Here is a 25,077-nt window from a genome sequence, read left to right on the forward strand (position 1 = left end):
AGGAACATGCGATATAACGATATGTGTTCTCAAAACTCTGATTCTGATTCTACAGCTCACCAATCAAGGCCATTTCAACATAACGAAACGAACATCGTCTTCCACAGCGCGAGTCGACATCGGAACATAAGAGAAGAGTCTTATATCGCTATATCGTTATCTTATATCCTTGCGTGTCTTATATCGCTATATCGTTTTGCGCTCGTTGTCTTTGCTCGATGGCTTAAATCAGATTTCTGATGCATCGCCTTGAATGAAAGTCGCTGTATCGTCTTGCCGATATATGCGTTAAATCGATATCTCTCGATACATCGATTTATAGCCCAGTCCTACTTATGACTTTTGTGTACCCTTTCTAAATTTTTCGTAACGCTGTGTAGCACTAATTAAAATATAAATGCATTTTTTAAAAAATATTTTTATTTTTATAAACGCATTTTTGTTATTAACTGTTAACTCTGTAAAAAATAGCCAATAGAAAAATACGTTGCAGTAAATTTTTGTAGCTAGCCTTGTTTCTAAATAAAAAATATTTGAAATTTTCGTTTGTTGTAAGATATTTCGCATAAGAACGCTTACCCCCTCTAAACTGTTCCCGTATCCCTGGGGGTACGCGTACCACACTTTGGGAAACACTGCTCTAAAGTGTGATAAAATTATCAATTGTTAAAAAATATACACCAAATTTTAACACATAAAGCAATATTTTATTGTTAATTTTATCAAAATCATTACCAACCGAATTTGGAAAAAAATACTGAGCTTTTTGGTGTTCTCGAAGTGCCAGAAACATATTAAATTTTAACATATTCTGGTAGTTTTGACCATACTTTTTTTCTCAGTGTGATAATTTTTCTGTAATTCGTTCGACAGATCCCTATTTTGTCCTGAATTCTAACAGTGATTTTTAGTGTTAAAACACAGGTGCATAGCAGGATTTTAGATAGTATAAAGGTCATAATTATGCAAAAGAAAATTAACTTGATTCTTCTTTTAAACACTTAATTTTTAAATGCTAATATTTATTATTATTTAGAAGTATGGTTATTATAATCAAAATTCTACAACTTATAAGGCGAAATTCAAGAGTGGAAAACAGTCAATTGGAAAAAAAAATTAAGTGTTGCTTAGCAAATTTGAGAAAAATCGCTAACAGTCAGTATCACTTTAACAATCTCCATTTTCGTTCTTTCACTGCAAATATTTGTTTTAAAAGACGATTTTGATGACAACATTCTCTTCAAACAGTGTCAACATATTCTATAAGCAATTATAATATTTTGATGGTGTTGAGAATGTTCATTCATTTTGATTTTAAACCATGGAAAGCATGTTAAAAGCTTTACTTATCTAATGAAGATTGGATGCATGTAAAAAATTTCTTTTAGTATGTAAAAATGCAGAAATAAACAAAAATATGTAAATTTAAAATATACTTGAATACATTTAAAAATTTATTTATTTTCTCATTTGTTCGAATTATCCATTTTTGAACTACAAGTATGAATTAAGATGGGAGTTGCATGAAATCTACATCATATATTTTACCATTTGTTAATCTCGCTTATTTTCCCCATAATAACAACTAATGATGGATACTTCTCTGCTTTGTCGCCAAGTTACTCACAACTTCTTCTTTAGCAGCATTACAGCCCAGTGTAGGCCAAAGCAATCTCAGTCTGCTTCTTCTAGACCAGTGTTTCCCAACGTGGGGCCAACGCCCCACCGGGAGGCAATTTGATTGTAAAGGGGGGCAATTCAAAAATGGACTCGACATGAGTTTAAACCTTTTGCTCTGGGTCATTTAAATGCAATGCGAGATTTCAGTGAAAAAATCGAAAGAAAGAAGCTAATTCTTAAATAATTGCTGTCAATAAATATTATGTGACTTAGGGATTTTTTAAGCGACAATCCTGAAATGAAGTATCTGTTTACAGTCGATGGTAAAGCATTTGTGAGTTATTTTGCCAATATCTTTGAAAAACTGAATATATTAAATAAGAAACTTCAAGGAACAAATAAAACTCTTGTTGATGCAAAGGCGAAGATATTTGGCTGCATTACCCTTATTGAGTTATGTCAGAAATATACTAACAACAAAAACTTTGAACAGTTTCATTGGCTCCAAAAATGTGCAGTAAATGATACCGCTTTACTTGTTATTGTCTATCATCTGAGAATTCTATCGGCTGATTTAAAAGAAAGATATTCTGATTTAAAACAAATTTATTTTCCAACATGGATGTTGCAGTCCATGTTAGTTGATTTGTCTGATATATCAAATATATCAAAAAGAACTTGCAGAAATGCAAAATGATGAGTCATTTAAAACTTTATTTAATATGAAAGGAGTGATGGCATGGCTTCGTGAGGAAACAGAAAACAAATACCCAAATTCAATCAAATGTGCAAGAAAACTATTGTTACTGATTCCATCTTCATATTTAACTGAATGTGGATTTAGTGCTGTAAATGATTTTATTGGTAGAAAAAAAAAGAAATCGTCTGGATATAGCACAACGGGGAGACTTGAGACTGAAGCTAGCCAAATTGGAACCTAAGATAAAATCTACGTGCAGCAAGCATCAAGGGCAAGAATCTCACTAAATTAAAATATTAAATTATTATAGAAAAATCTTTATTAGAATTATTTCGAATTTGAATTTTAGTTTTTCATTATATGTTCTGAAAATTTACTTACTTTGTTTCGCTAACAATTTCCTAAGTTTCTTAAGTGAACAATTCGATTTTTTAATATTAAAAATTATGTATATGTTACATAGGGGGCATAAGAATTTTAGAAAGGCTTTAGGTGGGGCATGGTACAAAAAAGGTTGGGAAACATTGTTCTAGACAGTTCGACTTGTAGCTAGATTTTCCCATGTATTCACTCCCAATAATTTTAAGACCTTTTCCACACGTACAATCCGGTCTCCCTTTCTTCCTTGTACCCTCAATCTTTGAAAATATAAATTTTTTAGATGGATCAGAAAACATGTCCCAGCCATCAGATCTTGCATGACTTAATTACTCTAAAAATGTTCTATATTTATTATACACTTCATGGTTAAATAAACATGTATTATTTTATTTCACTGCTCCAAACAAATGACCGAGGAATTTTTCCTTCAAAAGCCAGTAATATATTTTCATTTGCTTTAATTACCACCCAAGTCCTGATGCCATACCATTTAATCAGTCTAGTTAATATAAACTTACAGAATAGATGTTAGAATAACAGAGTAATAGATGTCACATAATTGCTATTGATAGTTAGAATAATAGTTGTTACATAATAGATGTTGATATTTAGAATAATACATGCTATACAATAGATGTTAATAGATGTTACTTTAGACTGACGAACCAATTCAAATCTAAATTTATCTCCTTAAGTCAATCACTACAGCATTTCTAAATGTCCTTTATTCTAGAAGTTAAGTTTTCTGAAAGGAAAAACACGACTGAATTGTTTAATAGAAACCCGAATTTCAAAATATTTTCGCATTAAGTTATTTTTGAACTGTTTTTTTTTAATTTGTTGCGATGATAGCATAAATATCAACGCAACAAATAAACAAATTTTTGAATTGAATATATTGTTGAATTCAAAACTTATTTCTTAAATTTAGGTTTTTTTTCTAAATTATTTAGTAAAAAGCTTTATTTAATGTTCACTCTTTTCTCCTTCTTTTCAGAAAAGAACTAATATTTATCACATTTGCCTGCCTTTTTACTTTAGAAAGAATTTATAGTAACATTCCTTTGAAATTTTTTTAATGCAAAAATCACCGAAATTAAATACTGGCACTTTGATCTAGACTACCAATGCAACTACATATTTAACAAAGATCTACTAAAATGTTCTGTTAAAAACTCTATTAGTATCAATATAATAATCAAGCTGGAAACAGTGATAAATGCCATGCTGTCTATCTAAAGAACTTCCTTTTCCACTTGGTGACTATGGTTACGAGATTGCACTACAGTCCCTGGCCAAATTATTAGACGCACTATAAGATTCTATGCGAAATCTTAATTATCAGGTGATACTATACAGCATCTCACGCGTCTGAAACCGGTTTACACTTGTTTATGTTCATGCATCACTTGGTTACGCAATACACAAAAAATAAATACAAATGGGAAATATATAAAAATCTCCTTAATGAAAACCCATTACATGTATGTTTAAATATAAAAGTATTGCATATAAACTCGTGCAAAACATGTCATTAATAAAACGCTACAGTGCGTCTAATAATTTGGTCTAATTATTATAACATACTAACATAATAAATATTCTATATTTATATAATCTATCGTCGAATTTATATTATATATCGTCTAATATAACCCATTGATACACGAGCGTAAACAAATGCAAACCGGTTTCAGTCTCGTAAAAACAATAAAGCTGTATAGTATCACCTTATAGTTGAGATTTTGCATCGAATCTTATAGTGCGTCTAGTAATTTGGCCAGATAGGGGTGTGATGCTGAAACTTAAGACAAATTTGACACGGAAAAAAGTATTAAAAGCTCCCTTTCTAAAATTTTCCCACACAAGCAGTCAACCTCCGTTCTTTAGATATACATGCTGTAATGGTGAATCCGAATGTTCCTTTTACCTTTGCCGAATCTGTGGAACTAAAAGTTACAACAGGTTTTTGGGCTTTTGGCATTTCTTCTTCATCTCCAGAGAATTCGGATGGAGGAAAATAGTATTCTCCACTTCCTACTTTTGTGAAATGATGAACAATAGCAAATTGTATTATAGTTGCAAAAATGAAGCCAAAGCTCATTGCTACATAATAGTCCAGGGCTGTGCAGTATGGTACTTTAGGCAAATTATTCCTACATTCCAGTCCCAGAAATGTCATTGTTAATACAGTAGTAACACCTGCAAGAAAAAAATATAATATTTCAGAATATTATGCGGATTTGTACACTGTTAGAATTTTCATTTGAAAATTATGATAAAATAACTGTCTGTCCATCCGATTAACCGCAACGTTTTAAGGTAAAGAACATATTTTATCTTTATGGTTTTGTAACCATTTACAAATAGTATGGTTATAAAACCATAAACACGATACAATACGGTTTTTTAACCATTTCCAACTATCACTTTTCAAAAACGTATTTAAATAGTCATAGAAGCTCAGCTTTTCGTAAGATAATGAGCATTGGAGAGGACACTAGAAATTCTTCGTGTGTTAAAGGGAAATATTGTGTTACCGATACTGGGACTCGAACCCCAGTTCTGCCGGTCACGAGATTGACAGATTAGCCCGCTCACCTATGATAAGTACGTAGTTGCATAGAACTAAATGGCTTGATTAGGTGGTCCTAGTTGGTGCGATTAAATTCTGGATGTTTAACCGTATTAGGTGAAAGCAGTTTGTCATTTAACCATTTTTTCCGAGAAATTTCTATGATTGTATAGGTGTAGTGTTTGACTTTAAAGGCAATAGCATTGAATAGTAAAAGTTATTTAAAAAATTATTTTGCCGCAGCCCTGATAGCAAAATTAATCAGCCATTGTTTTAATAGCATTACACCACAAATCCTGAAAAATCGGAAAATAATGAAGCTATAAATAAGTGAAAAAGAATTAATTTTCATTTTTTTATTTTATTTTTAGTGTTTAAAATAATTCGTAATATTAAATAATTCATAAAATTAAATTTTTAAATAGTACGTGCAAAACAAGAATGAGAAGAAAATTCCCGGAGAAGAATTCCACATTTGCTAATAGTTAATACCGTATTATTAAAATTGAAATATTTCTTATTCTGATTGTTTTTAATAGATTCAAGTATAATTGAAAAATGGAAAAGAATCCCTAATTTTTGTTTTATCACTGAAAAATCCCTTGATTAAAGCTATTAAAAGGAATCGGTAGGGAATATACCAATAATGCTACCTTTTTTGATGAAAGCTTCTCAGCATCTAAACAAGATATTGCTTTAGGTTTTTTGTCACAGAATATTTACATCTACATGTTTAAACTGTGATAATTGCTAATTCATATCATTGGGAGAACATTTTTTTAAAAAATTATGAACTGAGAACTTTTTCTTTTTAAAAAATTTCATCAAAATTCTTTCATTACTCAAGACGTATTCCAGTTAACGCTAAAACATTATCACAGCATACTACTGATATAATCTAAAAGTATCCCCAAAAAATTACAAAGTGAAAACATAAGTAGTTTCTTTGAAAAGGTACATCGAAAAAGATCAGTTTTCGCATTATTGATATATGTCCTACCGACTCTTCTTAAGACTGTGTGGACAAAACAGTTTCCATAATATTTCTGCATAACATAGTAAATAACACCAGAGTACTTTTACTGCATAGTTATCTCTTTGTATTAGGTAATATTGATCATGAGTCATACTTCTCAAAAAAGTGTCCGAAAATTGCTGCTTAATTTGATGTAGTGCTTATTTTTAACGTAAAAATCAAAAAAGAAATAATTTTAATTTCTAGGAATAAAATATTTAGCAATGAAAGCTTATAATACAGTGAGAAGTCAAATTAAAAAAATTTAATTTTTAAAGCATAGATAAAGCATTTTATTCCAAAATCAAACAGAATAATTTTTTCAAATGAAAAAAAAATCTTCATTTCCAAGTTGGTTCGGTAATAGTTTGAGTCAGCATGAGCTGCAATAGTTCGGAACAACAGTTTTAAAAACAAAACATGAGTTTAGGAAGTAAAATATATTTTCATTTCGCGATCTTTATCCTTTCTTATCACATCAAAGGTAGGATCACAGTATGAATTAAAAAATTAATAGAATTATTATAGAATAATTCCATTGATAAAACAAAAAAATAATAAAATTATAGAATTGCTTGTCGAATTAAAAAGCAAACTTACTCAAGCAAGTTAACCCTGTAAAATATTTTAAAAAAATCTAGTTACTTTTATCATGAAATTTATAAAAAGTGTTACAAATTTGGAAAGGTGAAAAAAAATAGTTCATTAATTGAAAACATTTAAAATGTTCGATAAAAAATTTTTTTTGTTTAAATCCGAAGTTTTGTTCATAAAAATATATAAAAATAAATATACTCATCTGTCTCATTAAAAAGCAATATAACTTAAGTTTTTCCAGAAAAATATTCGAAAATCTCTAGTTACGTTTATCATTAAAAGAAATGTTACGAATTTGGAAAAGAGGAAAAATATAAGTTCGGTGATTAAAAGCATTTAAAATGTTTGGTTAGAATGAAATGTTTTGTTTAAATTAGACGTTTTGTAAGAAATCGAATTATTTGTCTAATTAAAAAGCAAACTAACTCAAATAAGTTTACCAAGAAAAAATATTTAAAAAAAATCTAGATACCTTTATCATGAAATTTAGAAGGAGTGTTACAAATTCAGAAAAGTGTAGGAAAAAATAGTTTCCTGAAATATTTGATAAAAATGAAACTTTTTATTTAAATTAGACGTTTTGTTCAAATAAACCAGTTTTAAATGCCTGTTATGGGCGCAATTCCTTCAAATATTTCACCCTTTCATTTTCTTCTATAGAGCTTAAAAGAATGTCCTCAGCTCTTTAGCAGATTTTGCGTAATACTTATTAGTAGATACTTTATAACAAAAATAGTTTTCAGAAACAAGTAGTCATTAATAATTTTGAATGCATTATTAAAGCTACATAATTCTTTCTAAGTCGTATTTTTCGCGATTTAATGCTTTAAACAATGACTTTAAGCATGGGTTTAATTCCTCTTTGATTCCTAACGTATAACAATCAGAGTAACAAACACGGGGTATTGGAATACGTTCAAACTATTAACTAATTTAAAATCCACCCAATTTTTTTTATTTCATTGAATAAATAAAATATCATGAAGATAAAATTGACTAATTTTGTGAGGCAGGCATGAAGTAATAAAGACATGGATCATCCAGAAAATTGGGTTAACTATATCCTTCTTTTAATTCTTACATTCTTTAAAAAGATAAACCGTATCATGTCATTTTTATCATGTCCTGGTACTTGGTTCTATTGCTTTACATGAAGTTGAATGTTTCCCATTAATCGTTGATTGATTGTAAAAATGGCTTGTAAACAGTTTCTTGCTGATGCTATATTTTCTAAAGCTAATGATGTCAAATTCAATAAAATTTTATGAACTTTTACCATTTTATTAGATAATAGATAATAGACTTTTTAGACTTTTTACTTTTTTGACATTTTATTAGATAATTGACTTGGTTGTACCTAAAGCAACTCTATCTGCAGTAGCTTCTCGATTAATCCAAAAGGCAACCCAAGATAGTACTACTAGCATAGTACAAGGGGCATAGACTTCGATAATGAAGTATCCCATATGACGTTTTAAATGAAAGCTCACCATCAAAACTGAAAAAGGCCCTGCAAATAAAAATTTTGTTTTACATAGTATTGTATTGTTAAATTCAAACAGGCAACTTTACATTTCATGCATTAGTCGACAGAGTTATTAAATGAATCTCAAGAAACTCATTTTATATTGGTTCTTGTCTTGCATTGATAACAGTGCTAAATTAAAACACTCCCGATGGTAGTTAGCTCATAGGTTTCCTCCATATAGCTTGATTATAGGAGGTTTCCCAAAAGTGTACCACTCGGAAAACACACCATGAATGTGTCGTGTCGCAATGCTTGCTATCGAATCCGTTTGTTTTTTGATTTGTATAAAGAGTTATAAGCACTCACGTCTGTTATGTCAAACAAGAATGTTACAGAGCAAGTAGAAAAGTCAGTATGTCTGCTTGCAACTTGAAAAGCCACAATAGTGGTGCGTGTGTGGAAGAAATTGGCAAATAAAAATTGCACAGCTGGCTCTAAACGTGATCACTAACTCAGATAATATAATGCTAACAAACATCAAAATTTCTAACAAAGATGAAAATATGTCGAAACGAATGCAAGCCAAATAATACAGGGGTTAACACGAATTTGGACGCATTTTAACTAGTGTCAAATTTAGCAATTGCATAAAGGAATGGTTTGGTATGTTATTAGAATCATAAATAATCCCTGTAGATTTAATATTTTATGAGCCTTAACTTATAAACTTTACTTAGCAGTAAGAAGTGACTGTAACTACTTAACAGTAGCTGCGCGATGACACCATTTTGCATGCATGTAAAAGATAAAGACTTATTCTACTGTGCATTAGAAAACATGCAGTTCAGCTGAAAATTACATTTTTACGTGGTGATTTTGATTCAACACTCTATATCCATATATCTAGCTCGTACTGCATTCTACATCTAGTGCAAATTACACTGACCAATTACACTGATTACACTGAATTACACTGAATTACACTGATTACTGCAAATTACACTGAAATTACACTGTGCAAATTACATGTTCCTTGTAAGCAGGTGACCATGCTCATATTATAAGACATCTTTGTCGATCTTCAAAATTTCAACAATCTTACAAAAGTCTTTAAAAAAACAAGAGGGCTGTTCGATCCATTACTTGCTTCTCAATTTGAATTTTTATATTTTAAATTTTTTTAACTATTTCGGTATTTAAAAACTTTTATTAACGCATTTTCCTTTTTTATTCTAACTCTTTTGAGCAGTAGTGAATTATTTTCTTAACATAACCCTTGAATATTTGTTAATTTAAGTATTTGAAAATAGCAACGCTAATTTAAGCAAGAACGTTAATTTCAGGGTATTTATTCTCCTATAAATTATGTGGTTTGCATTACATTTAAATCATTGTATCAGCATTTTCTTAATGGTACTGCTAAAATTACTTTTTTATCATCACATTTAGAGTTTTTGAAATTGAGAGATTTTGCTGCATACGAAAATGTAAAAGCATTGATAAATGCTTTTAACATCAAAATAAAACTACTAAAGAGTGTAAAAAGCTTTTTTTATTCATATGGTAACACAATTAAATGGAATTAATCACGGGAAATAAAGCTGTCCATCTTTACTTATGACAACATTTAAAAGAAGGATCAGGAATAAAAGAGTTGTCAAAAAGTTTTAAGAAATATTTTTCAACTTTGAGAGATGCATTAGGCGCCAAGTTTCCGGCTCTCTTTGACAAAACATCCTTTGCAAACGGCGTTAAGGTGACTATAAAGTTTCGTTCAAATAAATGTTTTAAACTGAAATCCATCACATCTAATAAATAAAATTAAGCCCATGAAATACACTTTGACTAATTATTTGCACAGGAGTTAACATAGAGGCAGTTTAAAGTTTCAAAATGCATTTAACTAGCCTAAAAACCGTTTATAACGCATTTTACTATTTTTGGTGACAATGCTAAAGCAATAGTATAGATATGCAAAAAAGAAGCATGCTTTTGATTTAGTAATAATTTACATATTTTTTCCCACAATCTATCAAAAGCCGACAACATTTCTCTAGATTATAACTCTTACAAGTTTTTAAGATTATTAGTAATTTTTTTTAACTATTTAGCATTCCATTATAAATAAGCATTAATTTAAATCATTAGTATTAATTAACTCCTATAATTTTTTACTTCAAGAATTGTATATTTTAGAGAATTATTTTTATAAATTAAATTATGCTATAAAGTTTGTACACTATTTATTCAAAAATATTTATTAAAAAATAATTCACAAAACTTTTTTTCAAATGAATTAAATTTAGTAAACAAAAAAATTTCACACGTTCTGTCCTAATTCTTTTGATAAACTGTAATAAGAATAAATTAAAAAAATCATTATTTAGAAAAAAATACATATAGTGTTTTATAGATAAATTATTTAATGCGATCATTTATCCTATGTTAATTCACCCTTACGTAAAATTGCATGGCAGTAACTGTAAGCATATTCGGTTGCATAGTTCCTAAGAAATCAAATTTTAAATACCCGACTTCTTCGATTTCTCAGGAACTATTCAACCAATTTCGCTTAAATTTTGTATTTTGTCATGTAAAATAGATAATTCAAAATGATAGAAAAATTATACACTTTACAATTAAATTTTTTAGACTATTATGAAATAAAATAATAAATAATTACTAAAATTTCTTTTTCGTATGGGATCATCTTTGGACAAACGAATTTTATAATTGTATGCAAAAACTTTTTAATTCACTTAGAAAGTGCTCGAGATATGGAGAATTGCGCAAAAAGTAAAATTAACACTAAGGGGTCCAAACTTTGGATGGCTCTCCTAACCAAACTATGGGTACCATATTTCCCAGATTGCGGCTATCCCCTATATTTTGGGGGAGGGAAAGTTATGTTTATTCAGAGAAAGTACGTTTATGCATCTTATTTCATCATTCAAAATATCGTCTGCGTTTATTAATTAGCATATTTGAGATCACCCCTTGAAACATTGAGACTGAGTCCTAGAACGTGAAGATCCGATCACTAGATCAAAAGTAATACTGAGTGGTCCATTTTTTGTGCACTGTACAAATGCCTAGACAAGACTTAACTAGCTTAATTGTCACTTTATAAATACTACTTTAGGGTAAATTACAATTACTGCATCAGGGCTGTCCAAGCATCCTAAGACATATATTGTTGCTCACACATAAACAGTCTTATGTGCTTCAGCTGATATGATATGTCAAGTGAATATACCCCTGTCAAGTGAATATACAGGTAGCACAGGAAAGAGAAAGGCAGCAAACACATGCAGCCTGGGGCACGCTGGGATTCAAACCTGCTTCCTCCATCGTTGTAATGCGTTTTGATAATCTTTGTAATGCGTTTTGATGATCTTTTCTTCTACTTGACAAAAATGGAGGTAGCGGTTTCAGATCAAATCTTAACCATAGATGTGTGTCAGCAAAGAAATTTGATTTAAAGGCATACACAGGATCGTGTGCTAAATGCAAATAATTCCTTGTCGAATTGCAGAACAGATAGCACAGAAAAATAGCACATATAGTGAGTCTACAACTACAAAAATACAATTATAATTCACTAGTATATAAGACTTAGTTAACTCGATTCTATGTTGGGGTACCTTTTCATAGATGAAGGTTGACATTGTCGTAACTCCCCACACGCATATTGAACCCACTACTTCTACGCTTCTGAGCGTTTGGCAGAAGGACAATCCCCCGTGGCAATGGGGACCCCGATAATACATGGTTGCTTTACTTGAACCTCGCCGTGCACCATTCCTATTCCACTGCTCGCTTTGAAGCGCAGATGCATCCCTACTATAACATTTGATGTATATTTTTCCTGTTTCTCGTAAAATTGTGCTAAGGAAAATTATGTTTTGCTTAAAATTTCTGTTTTTCAAACTGAAAAGAATTTTTAAGCCATTTTTTGTATTGACAAAGAAACCTACATGCGTACGAAAATAAATCCCACTACCTCATAAAGGATAGATAAAACAGTCACCATAATATGATATACCTGAGTTAAGCATCTTTATACTTTAATTAATACTTTAATTAAATATTTGAATCCGCTTAAAATACCTTAACTAAATGTTTGAATCCATAATTTTTATCCCTTTTACTCTTGCTATAATTGAGAAATTACATTAGAATAAGAATTAACTAACAGTCATTTAATCATTAAACCATTCAAATAAGCTGTCATTATTAATAAACCGTGTAAATCTGAAAATATTGTTACCGTTCTATTTGGTTGCAGGCAAAGACATAAAAAAGTCAAAATTACAAAATAAATGGTAAAATTATTGATAGTTCTAAAGATCATTTTGGTAATTTTATCGCAATACCCTATCGCAATAATTTTATCGCAATAATTTTATCGAGAATGAAATGGAAACCCTTTATTTGGTTGCATTTACTTTTGAGATCGGTATTTTTTACTAAATGTATTGTAATAAGAACTAGAATTATGAAAAGCAGAATTTCCGATAAACCGTAGCAATAGAAAACGTTAAAATTACCATATGAATAGTTTAAATGGTTTAATTCTTAAATTGTAGTTTCTTTCACCAGAAGTGTTTTTACCATACATGTGTAGTGATTTTGCCAGAATTGTTTCTCTGTTTATAAATAAATACCTTTAAAGAATAGGTATCAGTAGCACCGCAAAAAGGTAAAAATATGTTAGCATTCAATTAATGTTAAAACAAAGGAATGCCACGAAGAGGCTTAGTTGGCGTTGTAAACTATAGCGCCTTGTCATAACAGTTTGTTAATAATTTTGCAAAAAATAAAAAAAAAAATAAAAGTGCTTTTCCAGTTCTTAGAAATTATCCATAATATTAGCGAAGAGTCCTTTTTAACTTGACAGGATCCAATTACTTTCAAACTAAGATGATTATCATAAAATGTACTTGTATCTGAATTTATTGTACATAATTAAGCCAAATGCCTATAACATATTTCGTTACTAATAAAAGAATTGTATCAATTCTAAGTAAGGCTCTATCTATGGCATTTTATCACTTTTTTCTGCTTTTATAATAATAAAAAAAGTATATTACTAATTTTATCCAATTTTCGAAACTCTACTTTTTATTTTTTTTCCATTAAACTGTTAGTGATGCAGAGCAAGGAGTCAAAAATAGTAAGTGCGCCAGAAACATCGATAAAGTGAGCCAAAGGGTGAGTTTGGCGAAGTTCCCTCTTGCTGTAGGGGTTACACCCATTTAGGAATCAGTTGAAGTTGTAGTGCCTGAGTGTTGGAAGGTGACTAGGTTTAGATATGACGCACTGGTGAGTAATCTTAGCTTCTTCCCCCCCTTGTATTACTTGATGTTTTGGTATCAATATGTAATCAAGAATATTTCAAATCATTAAAATTTAATTTAACTTTAATATGAGTCATAGCTTTTAACTCTAATTAACATGATACATCTAAAAGTAGTATCAAATAGGTTGTATCAATGGTGCCGAGACGCCTTACCACTCGAGTTAAGGAACAACACAGTATTTTACTAATCTTAATTAATCTAGCTTAAATTTTAAGTTTAATGCACGCAATGTTTTTTAAATTCATTTACTTATTAATTGTTTTAGAGATATTTAAAAAAATTTTGAATTAAATTGTTAAATAACTTGTTGAATTATGCACGTGCTGAAAATTCTATGTGCGCGATTTCATTTTCTTGTTTCAAATGCTTGCAGGTCAAATTGTATATAGTAGAATTATTTTATGTATTTTGTAAACGTTAGGGAAATATTTATTTTATATAATTTGTTTAATTTTGTATAATCATGAACGGAAATGGAGCAGGTAGACGGCAACCGGAGCCGTACGACGCGGGTGCGGAGCAAAGATTACGAAACATTTCAATGCATTTAATAGAATTAATCCCAAAATTTATAGGAAAAAAAGATTCAATTAATAGTTTTATTAAAAAATAGATGAAGTGGGACACATCAATAATTGAACGGACAACGATAAACTGACGGTATTAAAGCTAAAATTTTCTGAGGACGCCGAGAAATTTATTGAAGATTATTCGACAGTTAATGAATACAATAATTTAGTCAATATACTTAAGACACATTTTGAAAAAAAAGTAAATATAACAACATATTTTCAGGAACTCGCAATTTGTACACAGTACGATTCAGAAAACATTTTTCAATTTAGCAATCGCCTTCGTCGATTGGGCGAAAATATTCTATCCGCTCAGGCGAATGGCGCGAATCCGGCCGTAAGAGAAGCGAATAATGGCATATTATTGGCAAGATTTTGAGCGAGCATTAAGCCAGAATTGCAGGGACAGGTTTTGGGAAACAACCCCCCAAACATTTGAAGACGCCGTTCAGTGTGCGATTAGGGCAGAGGAGAATTTTAAAATTTTTGAGAATGCGTCGAGAAACAGGAAGGTAACGGTCACTAACAAATTTCAAGAAAAATTAATAGGCGAGTTGACGGTTCAAGTTTCTAAACTATCAGTCGAGGTAGACACATTAAAAAATCAAGGGAAAACAAATGAGGCCGAGGTAAACAATTATACTGCCAGAAGATACCCCCCATCATCGGTTAGGTACTATTACTGCGGGATTCAGGGTCACATTCAAGCAAAGTGTTATAAGAAAGAGAGAGATCAAAGGCACAACAGATCAAAATCACGAGAAAAGGTTGGATTTAGGAGAACAAATTATGCTAACAGGAGAAATTTTGTAAATAATGCTGATGAAAGAAGAAATGCTAACACTCAAAATTATCGAGATTTAAACTCCAGAAGGAGGTATTAAAATCAGGGTCTGCTGTATCTCCCGGAAATTCTTGTGATTCAGACCAATATAAATTGCCCGTTATTAGCGTAGTATCAAATCAATGTAAATTTAATTGTTTAATAGATAGCGGAGCAACAATTTCAATATTGAGTTCAACAATTTTCGATCAAATAAATAAAAGTGGTCAAGTTTCAGAATTGAAATCCAATATAAATATAAAAGCAGTAAATGGTAGCAAGGTAGAAATAAGAGGATACTTTAAACTTATCCTAGAAATAGGAAATACGTACATCGGTTGAACAAACTTCTTACGTTACAGATAAAGATTTTTCAAGAAATTATGAGGCCATTTTAGGGATAGATTTTTTAAAAACCAGAGATACAAGTATTAATATTAAAGATAATAGCATTAAAATCATGGAAGAAGAAATTCCATTATATAATGTATCATATATAACTCATGAAAACAGTGAACATATAAAATTACGATTATATCAAAAAATTTTTAATTCCCCCTGGAATTTCCTCAGTTGTGTACGTTGACGTACATACTGCATGAAAATTGTTCTAAAATAACAGTTGATAAAAGTAAAAAATTAAAAGGAAAAGGGGTCTTTTTTGAAGATACCAATGATTCATTAGATGTAATTGATAAATAAAACTCGTGTCGTTTTAAATAATAAAACAGATAAAGCTATTATGTTAAATAAGCATACAATTATAGGTTCAATAAATAATTTTGATGATTTGCCAGAAGAATTATCCGGAGAATTACCCCCACCATTTAACGAACATGGTTTTAAATTAAAACATTTAGATTCCAAAACAAAAAAAAGGAGTTGCACAAATCTAGATAAAGCATGAAAATGCGTTTGCTAGATCGACAATAGAATCATCGGAAGCTATTACTGATCCCTACGAAATTCAATTACTTCAAAACAATCCCGTTAAATGTCCTTCCTACAAAATGCCTTTTCATTTGCGTGAAGAATTTCGAAAACAAATGCGTGATTTAGAAAAGGCTGGGAATATTTCAAAATCAAACTCAAATTATAACGCTCCTGCATTATTTGCTAGGCAAAACAGTAAATATCGCCTCGTATTAGACTTTCGTAAACTTAATGAAATAACGGTTCCCCAAGATTTCGTAATTCCAACTTTAGATGATATATTGCTCGAAATTTCTGGATCAAATAATTATATGAGCACGCTAGACCTCAAGACAGCTTTCAATCAAATAAATATTAAAAGGAAAGATCGACATAAAACAGCATTTATCACTCCTGATGGTGCAAAGTATGAATTTAATCGCCTTTGTTTTGGGTTGAAAAACTCGCCTGTATAGTAAATCTATCACAGAGCATTTAACTCTTTTTAATGAAGTTTTGAACAGATTTTCTAAATTGCAATTAAAATTTAATCTGGAAAAATGTCGATTTCTCACAAAAACGTGTAAATTTTTAGGGTTTGTCTTAACATCTCAAGGGTTGTCAATAGACCGCGATAAAACAGTTAAAATAAATGAATTTCAAGCTCCTAAAGATCAAAATCAGATTAAATCGTTTTTGGGGTTAGCTGGATTTTATCGTCGATACATAAAGAATTTTTCAAAACGTGCTTTACCTCTCACTAACTAACTCCGTAAAGATGTACTCTTTGTTTGGAATGATGAAACACAAAACGCTTTCGACGATCTAAAGAATGCAATTTTGAACCCACCTGTTTTAGCCCTACCTGACCCGGAAGCCGAATTACAATTAACAACAGATGCCAGTTCTTTAGGGATCGGTGCAGTACTCGAACAAAAATATCCAAATGGGGAGGTTAAATCTCTTTATTTTTACTTAAAGAAATTAAATCCATCTCAAGGTAAATATAGTGCTACGGTATTAGAATTTTTCGCAACTTATTCATCATAAATTTTTTTAGAACATTCTTAATAGGTAGAAAATTTAATGTTTACACTAATCACACACCTCCCGAAGGTTTTTTATCCAATAAGAATCCCTCGTCTGAAATTTTGAGGTGATAGATGAATTTTCTAAATATATACATTTAGCAGCCTTACCAGACATGAAATCAGAAACCATCTCAAAAGCATTTTATTGATAATTATGTAGTACACAGGGGTTGTCCTAAAATAATAGTAACCGACAACGCCAAATATTTTTCAGGTAATGAATTTACCTGAAGTTTTGTAAGATCCAAGGTTTCAAAAAAATTCACACTTCAAAGTATGCACCTTGGGCTAACGGTAGGATAGAAAAGCCAAACCTATCAACTGCAAATATTTTGGCAACAATCTGCAATGAAGATAACGAATGGGACAAACAACTTTCACAAACTATGTTGGCAATTAACTCTGCAATTGACGAAAGCGCACAAGCTTCTCCATTTTTTATAGAACACCTTAGAGACATGAGATTGCCCTACAATTTGGGTGAGGGTGACAAATTTCAATCCCAATCAGAATATGTAACTAAATTAATTCGGTCCCTAAACGAAATTTTTTCCAAGATTTTAGTAAATTTAAAAATTCAAGAAGATAAGAATATTGGAAGAAGTGAAATCGGAAAAAATATCGAAAAATTTTATTATCCAATAGGTTCCCTCTGTTTTGTAAAAACTCCAAATTTAAAAAAGTCAGGTTTGTCAAATAAATTACTACCAAAATTTTAAGGGCCTTATCGCATAATAGAGTGTTTTTTGAATTATCGAGTCAGAAGTGTCGAAAATAATCGAAAGGTTTTTAACTGTCATGTAAACAGATTGACACCGTATATTCGAAGATACAGTTATTTGCATCTTACTCCTAAAACATTGCAGACCTGCAGGCAAATTTCAAAGAGACAAATGAACCGGTTAGCAAATATAATTTACGTCACAGTAACAATTAAATACAAATGATGAATGAATTCTAGATAAAATATTTTAATGTTCATAAATGCTTATAAAATATTTTTTCTGTCCATTAAAATAAATTTATTACTAACATGAAAAAAAAATTTGAGAGATAGGTTAAGTTTATTTTAATTTTTTCAGTCTGATCACCTGGAAAAGTTGTAATGAAATAATTTATTTCTTACTTAAGGTTAATTTGTAAATTGGTTCTAACACCATGATCAAGTGTTTGAATTCATTTCAAATTAGTTTCAATAATAAAGTTATATAATACAATCATTTAAATTATGGGGGAAAACCAGGATTCTCTCCGGGGGCCTTTGGTCCCTGGCTATTTAGTAGTCATATTGAACTAACTGATATTTTTTACATCCAAAGCTATTGGTGTTACTTATATTTGCATTTAGAGATTTAGAGTTTAGTGATGTCGGAAGAGGAAAAGACAGACAAATAGAATGACTGTCTGCTAGCATACTTGAGGGGAAGCCTTGGCTTCAAAGCTACTACGTCATGAAGCGTTTACTGATCGTACTCTACTGTTTGCTGAGGCTCCACGTACTGTTAGTGCCACAGTGACTGTTCCCACTCATAAGGTTCCCAGCTCCTCCAGTTTTATTATTTGGTAGGATTCCTCCACAACCACCTTCGTTGCCAAAAATAGCTGCATCTCAAATGCATGCTCCACCCAGTATACATGTCTCACCACTTCCTCCGAAAGTATTCAGCAGCGTACATTTGACTACGAGAGACGAAGCAAAAGCTTGGGCATGTGCCTGCGAGATCCAGCTCAACATTGTTTTTAGTGCCAGAAGATGAAGTCAAGGATTACAACTTCTTGAATTCATGAACTTTTGCTTTGGACACTAATTAATTTTTTTCACTCTTAGAGAACTAGGTCCCTTACCAGGTGCGTCAATGAATTTCTCGGCAATCCCTCGTCTCTGGCGGGGGAGGGATGATGCAGAGCAAAGAGTCCCAAAATAGTAAGTGCGCCAAAAACATCGATAAAGTGAGCCAAAGGGTGAGTTCGACGAAGTTCCCTCTTGCTGTAGGGGTTGCACCCATTTAGGAATCAGTTGAAGTTGTAGTGCCTGAGTGTTGGAAGGTGACTAGGAATAGATATGACGCACTGGTGAGAAATCTTAACTTCTTCCCCCCTTTGTATTACTTAATGTTTCGGTATCAATATGTAATCAAGAATATTTTGAATCATTAAAATTTAATTTAACTTTGATATGAGTCATAGCTTTTAACTCTAATTAACATGATACATCTAAAAGTAGTATCAAATAGGATGTATCATTAGTATGGGACAACCAAGAAATCCAAGATGCAGACAGAGAATTTATCACTAGTCAATTATGATATATTTGGTGGTCCACTCAAATCTTGAAGATTAATTTTTAATACACGGAATTTAGGTATAAAGTAACTCAAGATGTTATGTCAAGATTTTATATTCCCAGTACTTTTTATCAATGGCACTTTCGAAAAATCGAGAACAAGCTCAATAATATTTTGATGGAATAAAGTTAGAAAAATAATCTTAGTTGTTCTGAATCATTATGGGTTTAGGTTCCCTCTACTAAGTTAAAAATTCAATTAAATAAGCAATAATATTTGAAACGTAGAACAGAAACTTGATCCGAGTTAGTTCGTTTTCTACACCGGATTAGGAAACAATTATAGAGTTGTTCACTCTTGGTATAGGATTATATTTTTATTGTTAACATTCAAAGAATGGTATAAATTGGCCTCAAATTTGCTTTTATCAAAATTAAACGTATCAGTACTAAGGACCGACTAGTTTCGACAACTTCTTTTTAAATGCTAATATAAAATTTAAAAAAAAAATAGTTTATTTGTCTTTTAATGTGTAAAAACTATCAATAAAAATTATTTTATTTTTGTTTCATAAATTGTCATTTTTAAGTAAAAAATATGTTTTTTGCATATACGCTGAACACTGTAAAAAAATTTCAATCGCCTAAAGCAAAAAATTCTATGAGAATTTTATTTAGAAGACGCCCAACTATAATTTGAACAATTATCTTAAAAGCAAGTGCATATACTATTGAGTCAGGGCTTAATGTAGTTAAAAAAGCAAATTTTTAACCTGGCTTTGCGAAAAAAACATGCATAAAAAATTGAATTCCACTTTTTTCTCTTAGTCAGTTGCTCAAAATATGTTTGTGTAGTGTAAAATGTGAAAAAAATCTGATTTTGAGATTAATGATTTTAAAGATCTCTAGCCTATCCACTGTTATCACGTTAAACAAAAACTGCTGTAATAGCAAATTTGTAAATAATTAGAGTACAAACTAAGGTAAAACATTTTTGAAAAACTACAAATACAGGAATTTCATTTTATAATAAACTCAATTTCAAAAATGTTGTTCAAAATCCTATTTTTGCACTAATCAGATTTATTTAAATAGCTTTATCTATCTATATCTATCTATCTATCTATCTATCTATCTATCTATATATNAGGGGGGGGATAATAATAAATAAAATAACAAACAACTAATTAAAAAAAAAGGATTAAAAAAAAGGTACAAAAGATACAAATAGAAAGATGAAACAAATAACGAATACAAATGCACGTAGAATAACAAAGAAAGAAGACCGAAGTCATTGCCTTAAAAGTTCTCTTGCTTCCCATTATCTTGAGGAAGCAGTGTGTCCATGAAGGGCCCCCCATAGAAGCAAGTGGTCCCTGCCCAATTTCTCACCAGATTTACAAAATGGACAAAGAGGCGTGGTGGAAAGACCTATGCGGTATAAGTGAGCAGAAAGACAATCGTGGCCTGTATATAAGCGGAAGGCCGCAACTGCATCACGTCTTGATTTGTCGGGAATTAAATAAGAGCTCACATTTCTTCAACTTTTCAAAGCTGTGCGAGTCTGAAGGTTTTGCAATGAGTTGGTTTTACATAAATTTTTAAGGAATAGTTTGATTTTCCAAAGGGAAGTTGCCGTATTTAGTTGTTGTAGAAAATTGGCACCTTTCTTGGCAAGTAAATCTGCCTGCTCATTGCCCCAAACACCACAATGGGCTGGCTCCCACTGGAGGACTATTCGTTTTCCCCTCAAAAATAAAGACCTCAAGGGGTCTTGACATCGGGAAATCTCAGGAGTCAAGGGACGTTCATGTGAGCTAATTGATTGTATGGCCGCTTGTGAGTCCGAGAAGAGAACTGCATTTTCAAATTTGTGTTGGAGGGCCTGTAGCTGCTGTAAGGCCGTACTCAAGGCCACTACTTCTCCACCAAAGGCGGTGCCAATGCATCCTGCTGGTACGTAGAAAGAGAAAATTTCCGAAAAGACACCAGCCCCTACTTTAAAATGGCAGTCAAATTGAGAACCATCGGTAAAAACATGTAGCCAATCGTCGACTGGGTATCTAACCGCCATTGTCTCCAGGGCAAGATTTTTTAGAATAATTGGCGCAACATCTTTTTTTACCATGGACAGTTTTCACAAGATCCAAGTTTATTTCAACGTTTGTTATTTCCTAGGGGTTTTTAGGTTTCAAAAGAGGCAGTGCATGACACGGGATTTCAGTGTCGTTTCTAATGTTCAGCACCTTCTGGATGTTCATCTCCTCCTGGATAAATCCATTCTGGATTTTAAGTTGTCTGGGCCTGATTACAAGCCAAAGCAAAATATATTAATACAATAGTGTGAGGAGCACTCAAAAAATTTTTTTACAAAAATTGCAACAAATAAAATAGAACACAATAAGTAAAAATAACACGTAAAGAACAGAAGATGAAATAAAAGAAAAAACAGTATAAAACAAAATTTATAAAGCGAGTAGCGAAATCAGATGTACTTACATGAACGAGAANGGAATTAAAATCAAAAACTATTGAGAATTGTAAACACTATTGCCAGATTACAAAATATGAAAACAAAAGCGCAAATTGAGTGTAACTAGAGGAATTTAAAGTGCCGTTCTCACTGCATTGCTGAAGAGATTTGTTATGCTGTGCATTGATTTGTTAGTTACCAAGGATGGACCCGAAATGGATGCTCGTAAGATAATATTATACTGCATAATTTAAAAAGTTGACCATAAATAATTTTAGAAAATAACTATTTATTTAAGAAAAAATATGAAATAGAAAAGAGAAACATAAACTGCCTGTTTAGCAAATAATTTTTGCCACGGATTTGCACATGGAAAAATTATATAAATTATCGAAGAAAAAAAATAGCAGATAATTTTAGCATGGATTTGCCCGAAATGGATTTGCACATATAAAAATTAATAAAGAAATTTTTAGTACATAATTTTACCCACGGACTTGCCCAAAATGGATATGCACATGGAAAAATTATAAAAATTAGCAAAGAAAAATTATTTTAGTAGATAAGTTTAGCTGTGGATTTGCCCGAAATGGATTTGCACGTGGAAAAAATTTATAAATTAATAAAGAAATTTTTAGTAAATAATTTAACCCACTGATTTGCCGAAATGGATTTGCACAGTGAAAAATTATAAAAGTTAACAAATAAAAAATTTTTAGTAGATAATTTTAGCCACGGATAAGCCCGAAATGGATTTGCACATGGAAAATTTATATAAATTAACAAAGGAAATTTTTTAGTAAAGGAATTTTTTTGTAAATAATTTTGACCGCGGATTTGCCTGAAATGGATTTGCACGTGGAAAAATTATACAAATTAACAAAGAAATAATCGTATGATACTGATCGGATATAATCGTGTGGGCTGATGAAAAGATTAAATCTTTTATTTTCCGGTTTTTTAAAAAAAATTTCATCCTTTTTTCTTTTTCTTTAATCAGTTGTTTGCTATTTTTTTTCATTATTATTTCTCCCCCCCCCTTTTTTTTCACATGTCTATAATTTTCCTTTGTTTTATCTTCATTTTGAACTTATCTAATGAGTTCTGTTTACTTGCAGCTTGTACGTAATAAATGAAACTTATTGTTTTGCTTAACTTTCTTCGTGTTTTCTTGTATTTATTTATTTTGTTGTATATATATATATATATATATATAGACATAACATTTAAGTTCAAAGTTTTAATTAACACCACAGAAAATTTCCTATTTATTACATAAAGCTTTATTCTGTACAAATGAAATGTTTGGAAATAAGTATGTTACAATTATTACAACGTATACATTGCAAACAGTGCTGCAGTGAAATTTTAAACCTATATATAAACAAACATAAATCTGAATTGATGCCTTTTTTTATTCATCTTATGTACCTTTTACAGTCCATCATAGTTGTAGGAAAAAAACCTCTTATTTTGCATTAAAGACCGGAAAGAAATTTATACCAGTTTCAGAACATGTTAAGACAAATTATCTATATTGGATAAAATGAGAAAGTTTTTTTCTAGTTTGGTTTCTAGATCGGAGTACATCTAGCACTAGAAGAGATTAAAAGCATAAAATACTTCTCGATAAAACTTTTTCACTCAAAAAGGAAATAATTCTCATAAACTCTGGCAGGATATTATCACCTTAACGATGGTTGAAACTCGATTTTTTGTTATATTATGTTTGTCAAGAAATATATATTTGTTTTAAATGAACTCATTAATATTATAAAAAAAACTAAGAGAACCTAAAAAAAATTTCCAGTTTCATTTGAGATAATTTTAAATCGAACATAAAGTATCTTTCTACTATAATTTTGTACTTATAAGCACAGTTAGACCGAAAATGTTATGTATATGGAAGATATTTATATATTTTCGTTTTTACCTTACTTTGAAAAAATATTTTTTTTAAATTTTGTTTGTAAGAAAAAGCTTTTTCTATCAATGTATTTTTTTGTTCACGTAATTTTATTTTTGCTTAATGTTGTTAACTCAATCAAGCTTTTCACGATTCTAGAAAAATGTTAACAATAAGTTTCAAGGTTTGATAAATCACATTATTAGGGCACTCTTAACTTTTATATTGTTAAATATACTTCACATTAATGTACTAAATTTTACTAAACACATAAATAAATTTATATTTGAAAAAAGAGCAATAGAAAATTCTAAAACGCACTTTTGTGATTTCAGGAATGGAAACTAAGATAGGAATTTCAAATATAGCAAACTTGCAAATGCTTGAATTACGTAACAGATTTTTTCTATTAAAAGACAGTCGCATTTAATATTGCATCTGAAAAACAAAAATTATATTCACATGTCAGAATTAAGCTTGATCTTTTTTACAATTTTTCGTCTTTCAAGAATGTTTCTTGGTACCTTATTATAATAAGGCTTCTGCTTGTCAACTGTTCTTTATTTTTCAAATATTTAAAAAGATAATAAGATAAAGGTTTAAGAATCCATTTAAAAAATAACGATGAACAATAAAATGAATGAGATATAATTCGATTCTAATGTAATAAAGCTTAGATTTATAAGCTTATCTTAAAAGTTTTAAAGGTTAGCGTTAGCTTATCTAAAAAATTTAACATTGCAATCGTTATAAATATATGAACTAACTTTAAGAACTTATATTCAGAATAAAATGAGACATTATTCAAAAGTGCCTTTGAAACTCAAGGATATAATCTTTAATTAGAATGCCTCATTTAAAAAGCAGAAAAGAACTTTGAAATAACCGTGAATGACCAAAGGATGTCGACTTTCACCAATGAATGTCTCCTTGGAGAATGTCCAAAATATTTGTTTTATCCGATTTGATATTATTATATTTATTCGAGATTTTAATATCTGCTGAGGGTAGAATAGGAGAAACATCAGAGTACCGGCATACTGGGCAGTGACACTTAAACTTAAAAAAATATAGCAGTAGGGCATACCGGACAAATTTATGCCAATCAGTGGCACTGAACCTTAATAAAACATTGATATAGGGCATACATAGGTAAATGTATACCGCGCAGTGGCACTTAACTAGACCTGGTATATATTTCGGACATTTACCAAAGCTACTACAAAGCTATATATATATATATATATATAGCTACTACAAAGCTACTACAAAGCTATATATATATATATAACATAAA

At 30.6% G+C, this 25,077-nt stretch overlaps 1 protein-coding gene across 1 annotated transcript in view; it reads right to left on the reverse strand.

The window, feature by feature from the left end:
* LOC107453207 (gamma-aminobutyric acid receptor alpha-like) overlaps nucleotides 1-25,077 on the reverse strand; it is a 69,968-nt gene that overhangs the window by 3,338 nt on the left and 41,553 nt on the right. The window contains exons 7-8 of the mRNA XM_071187536.1: nucleotides 8,246-8,398; nucleotides 4,632-4,903 (exon numbers count right to left, since the gene is read on the reverse strand). Of these exons, the coding sequence (XP_071043637.1) occupies nucleotides 4,632-4,903; nucleotides 8,246-8,398 (425 nt within the window). The remainder of the gene's footprint in view (nucleotides 1-4,631; nucleotides 4,904-8,245; nucleotides 8,399-25,077) is intronic.

Source organism: Parasteatoda tepidariorum, chromosome X1 (genome assembly GCF_043381705.1).
Source record: "Parasteatoda tepidariorum isolate YZ-2023 chromosome X1, CAS_Ptep_4.0, whole genome shotgun sequence".
NCBI lineage: Eukaryota > Metazoa > Arthropoda > Arachnida > Araneae > Theridiidae > Parasteatoda > Parasteatoda tepidariorum.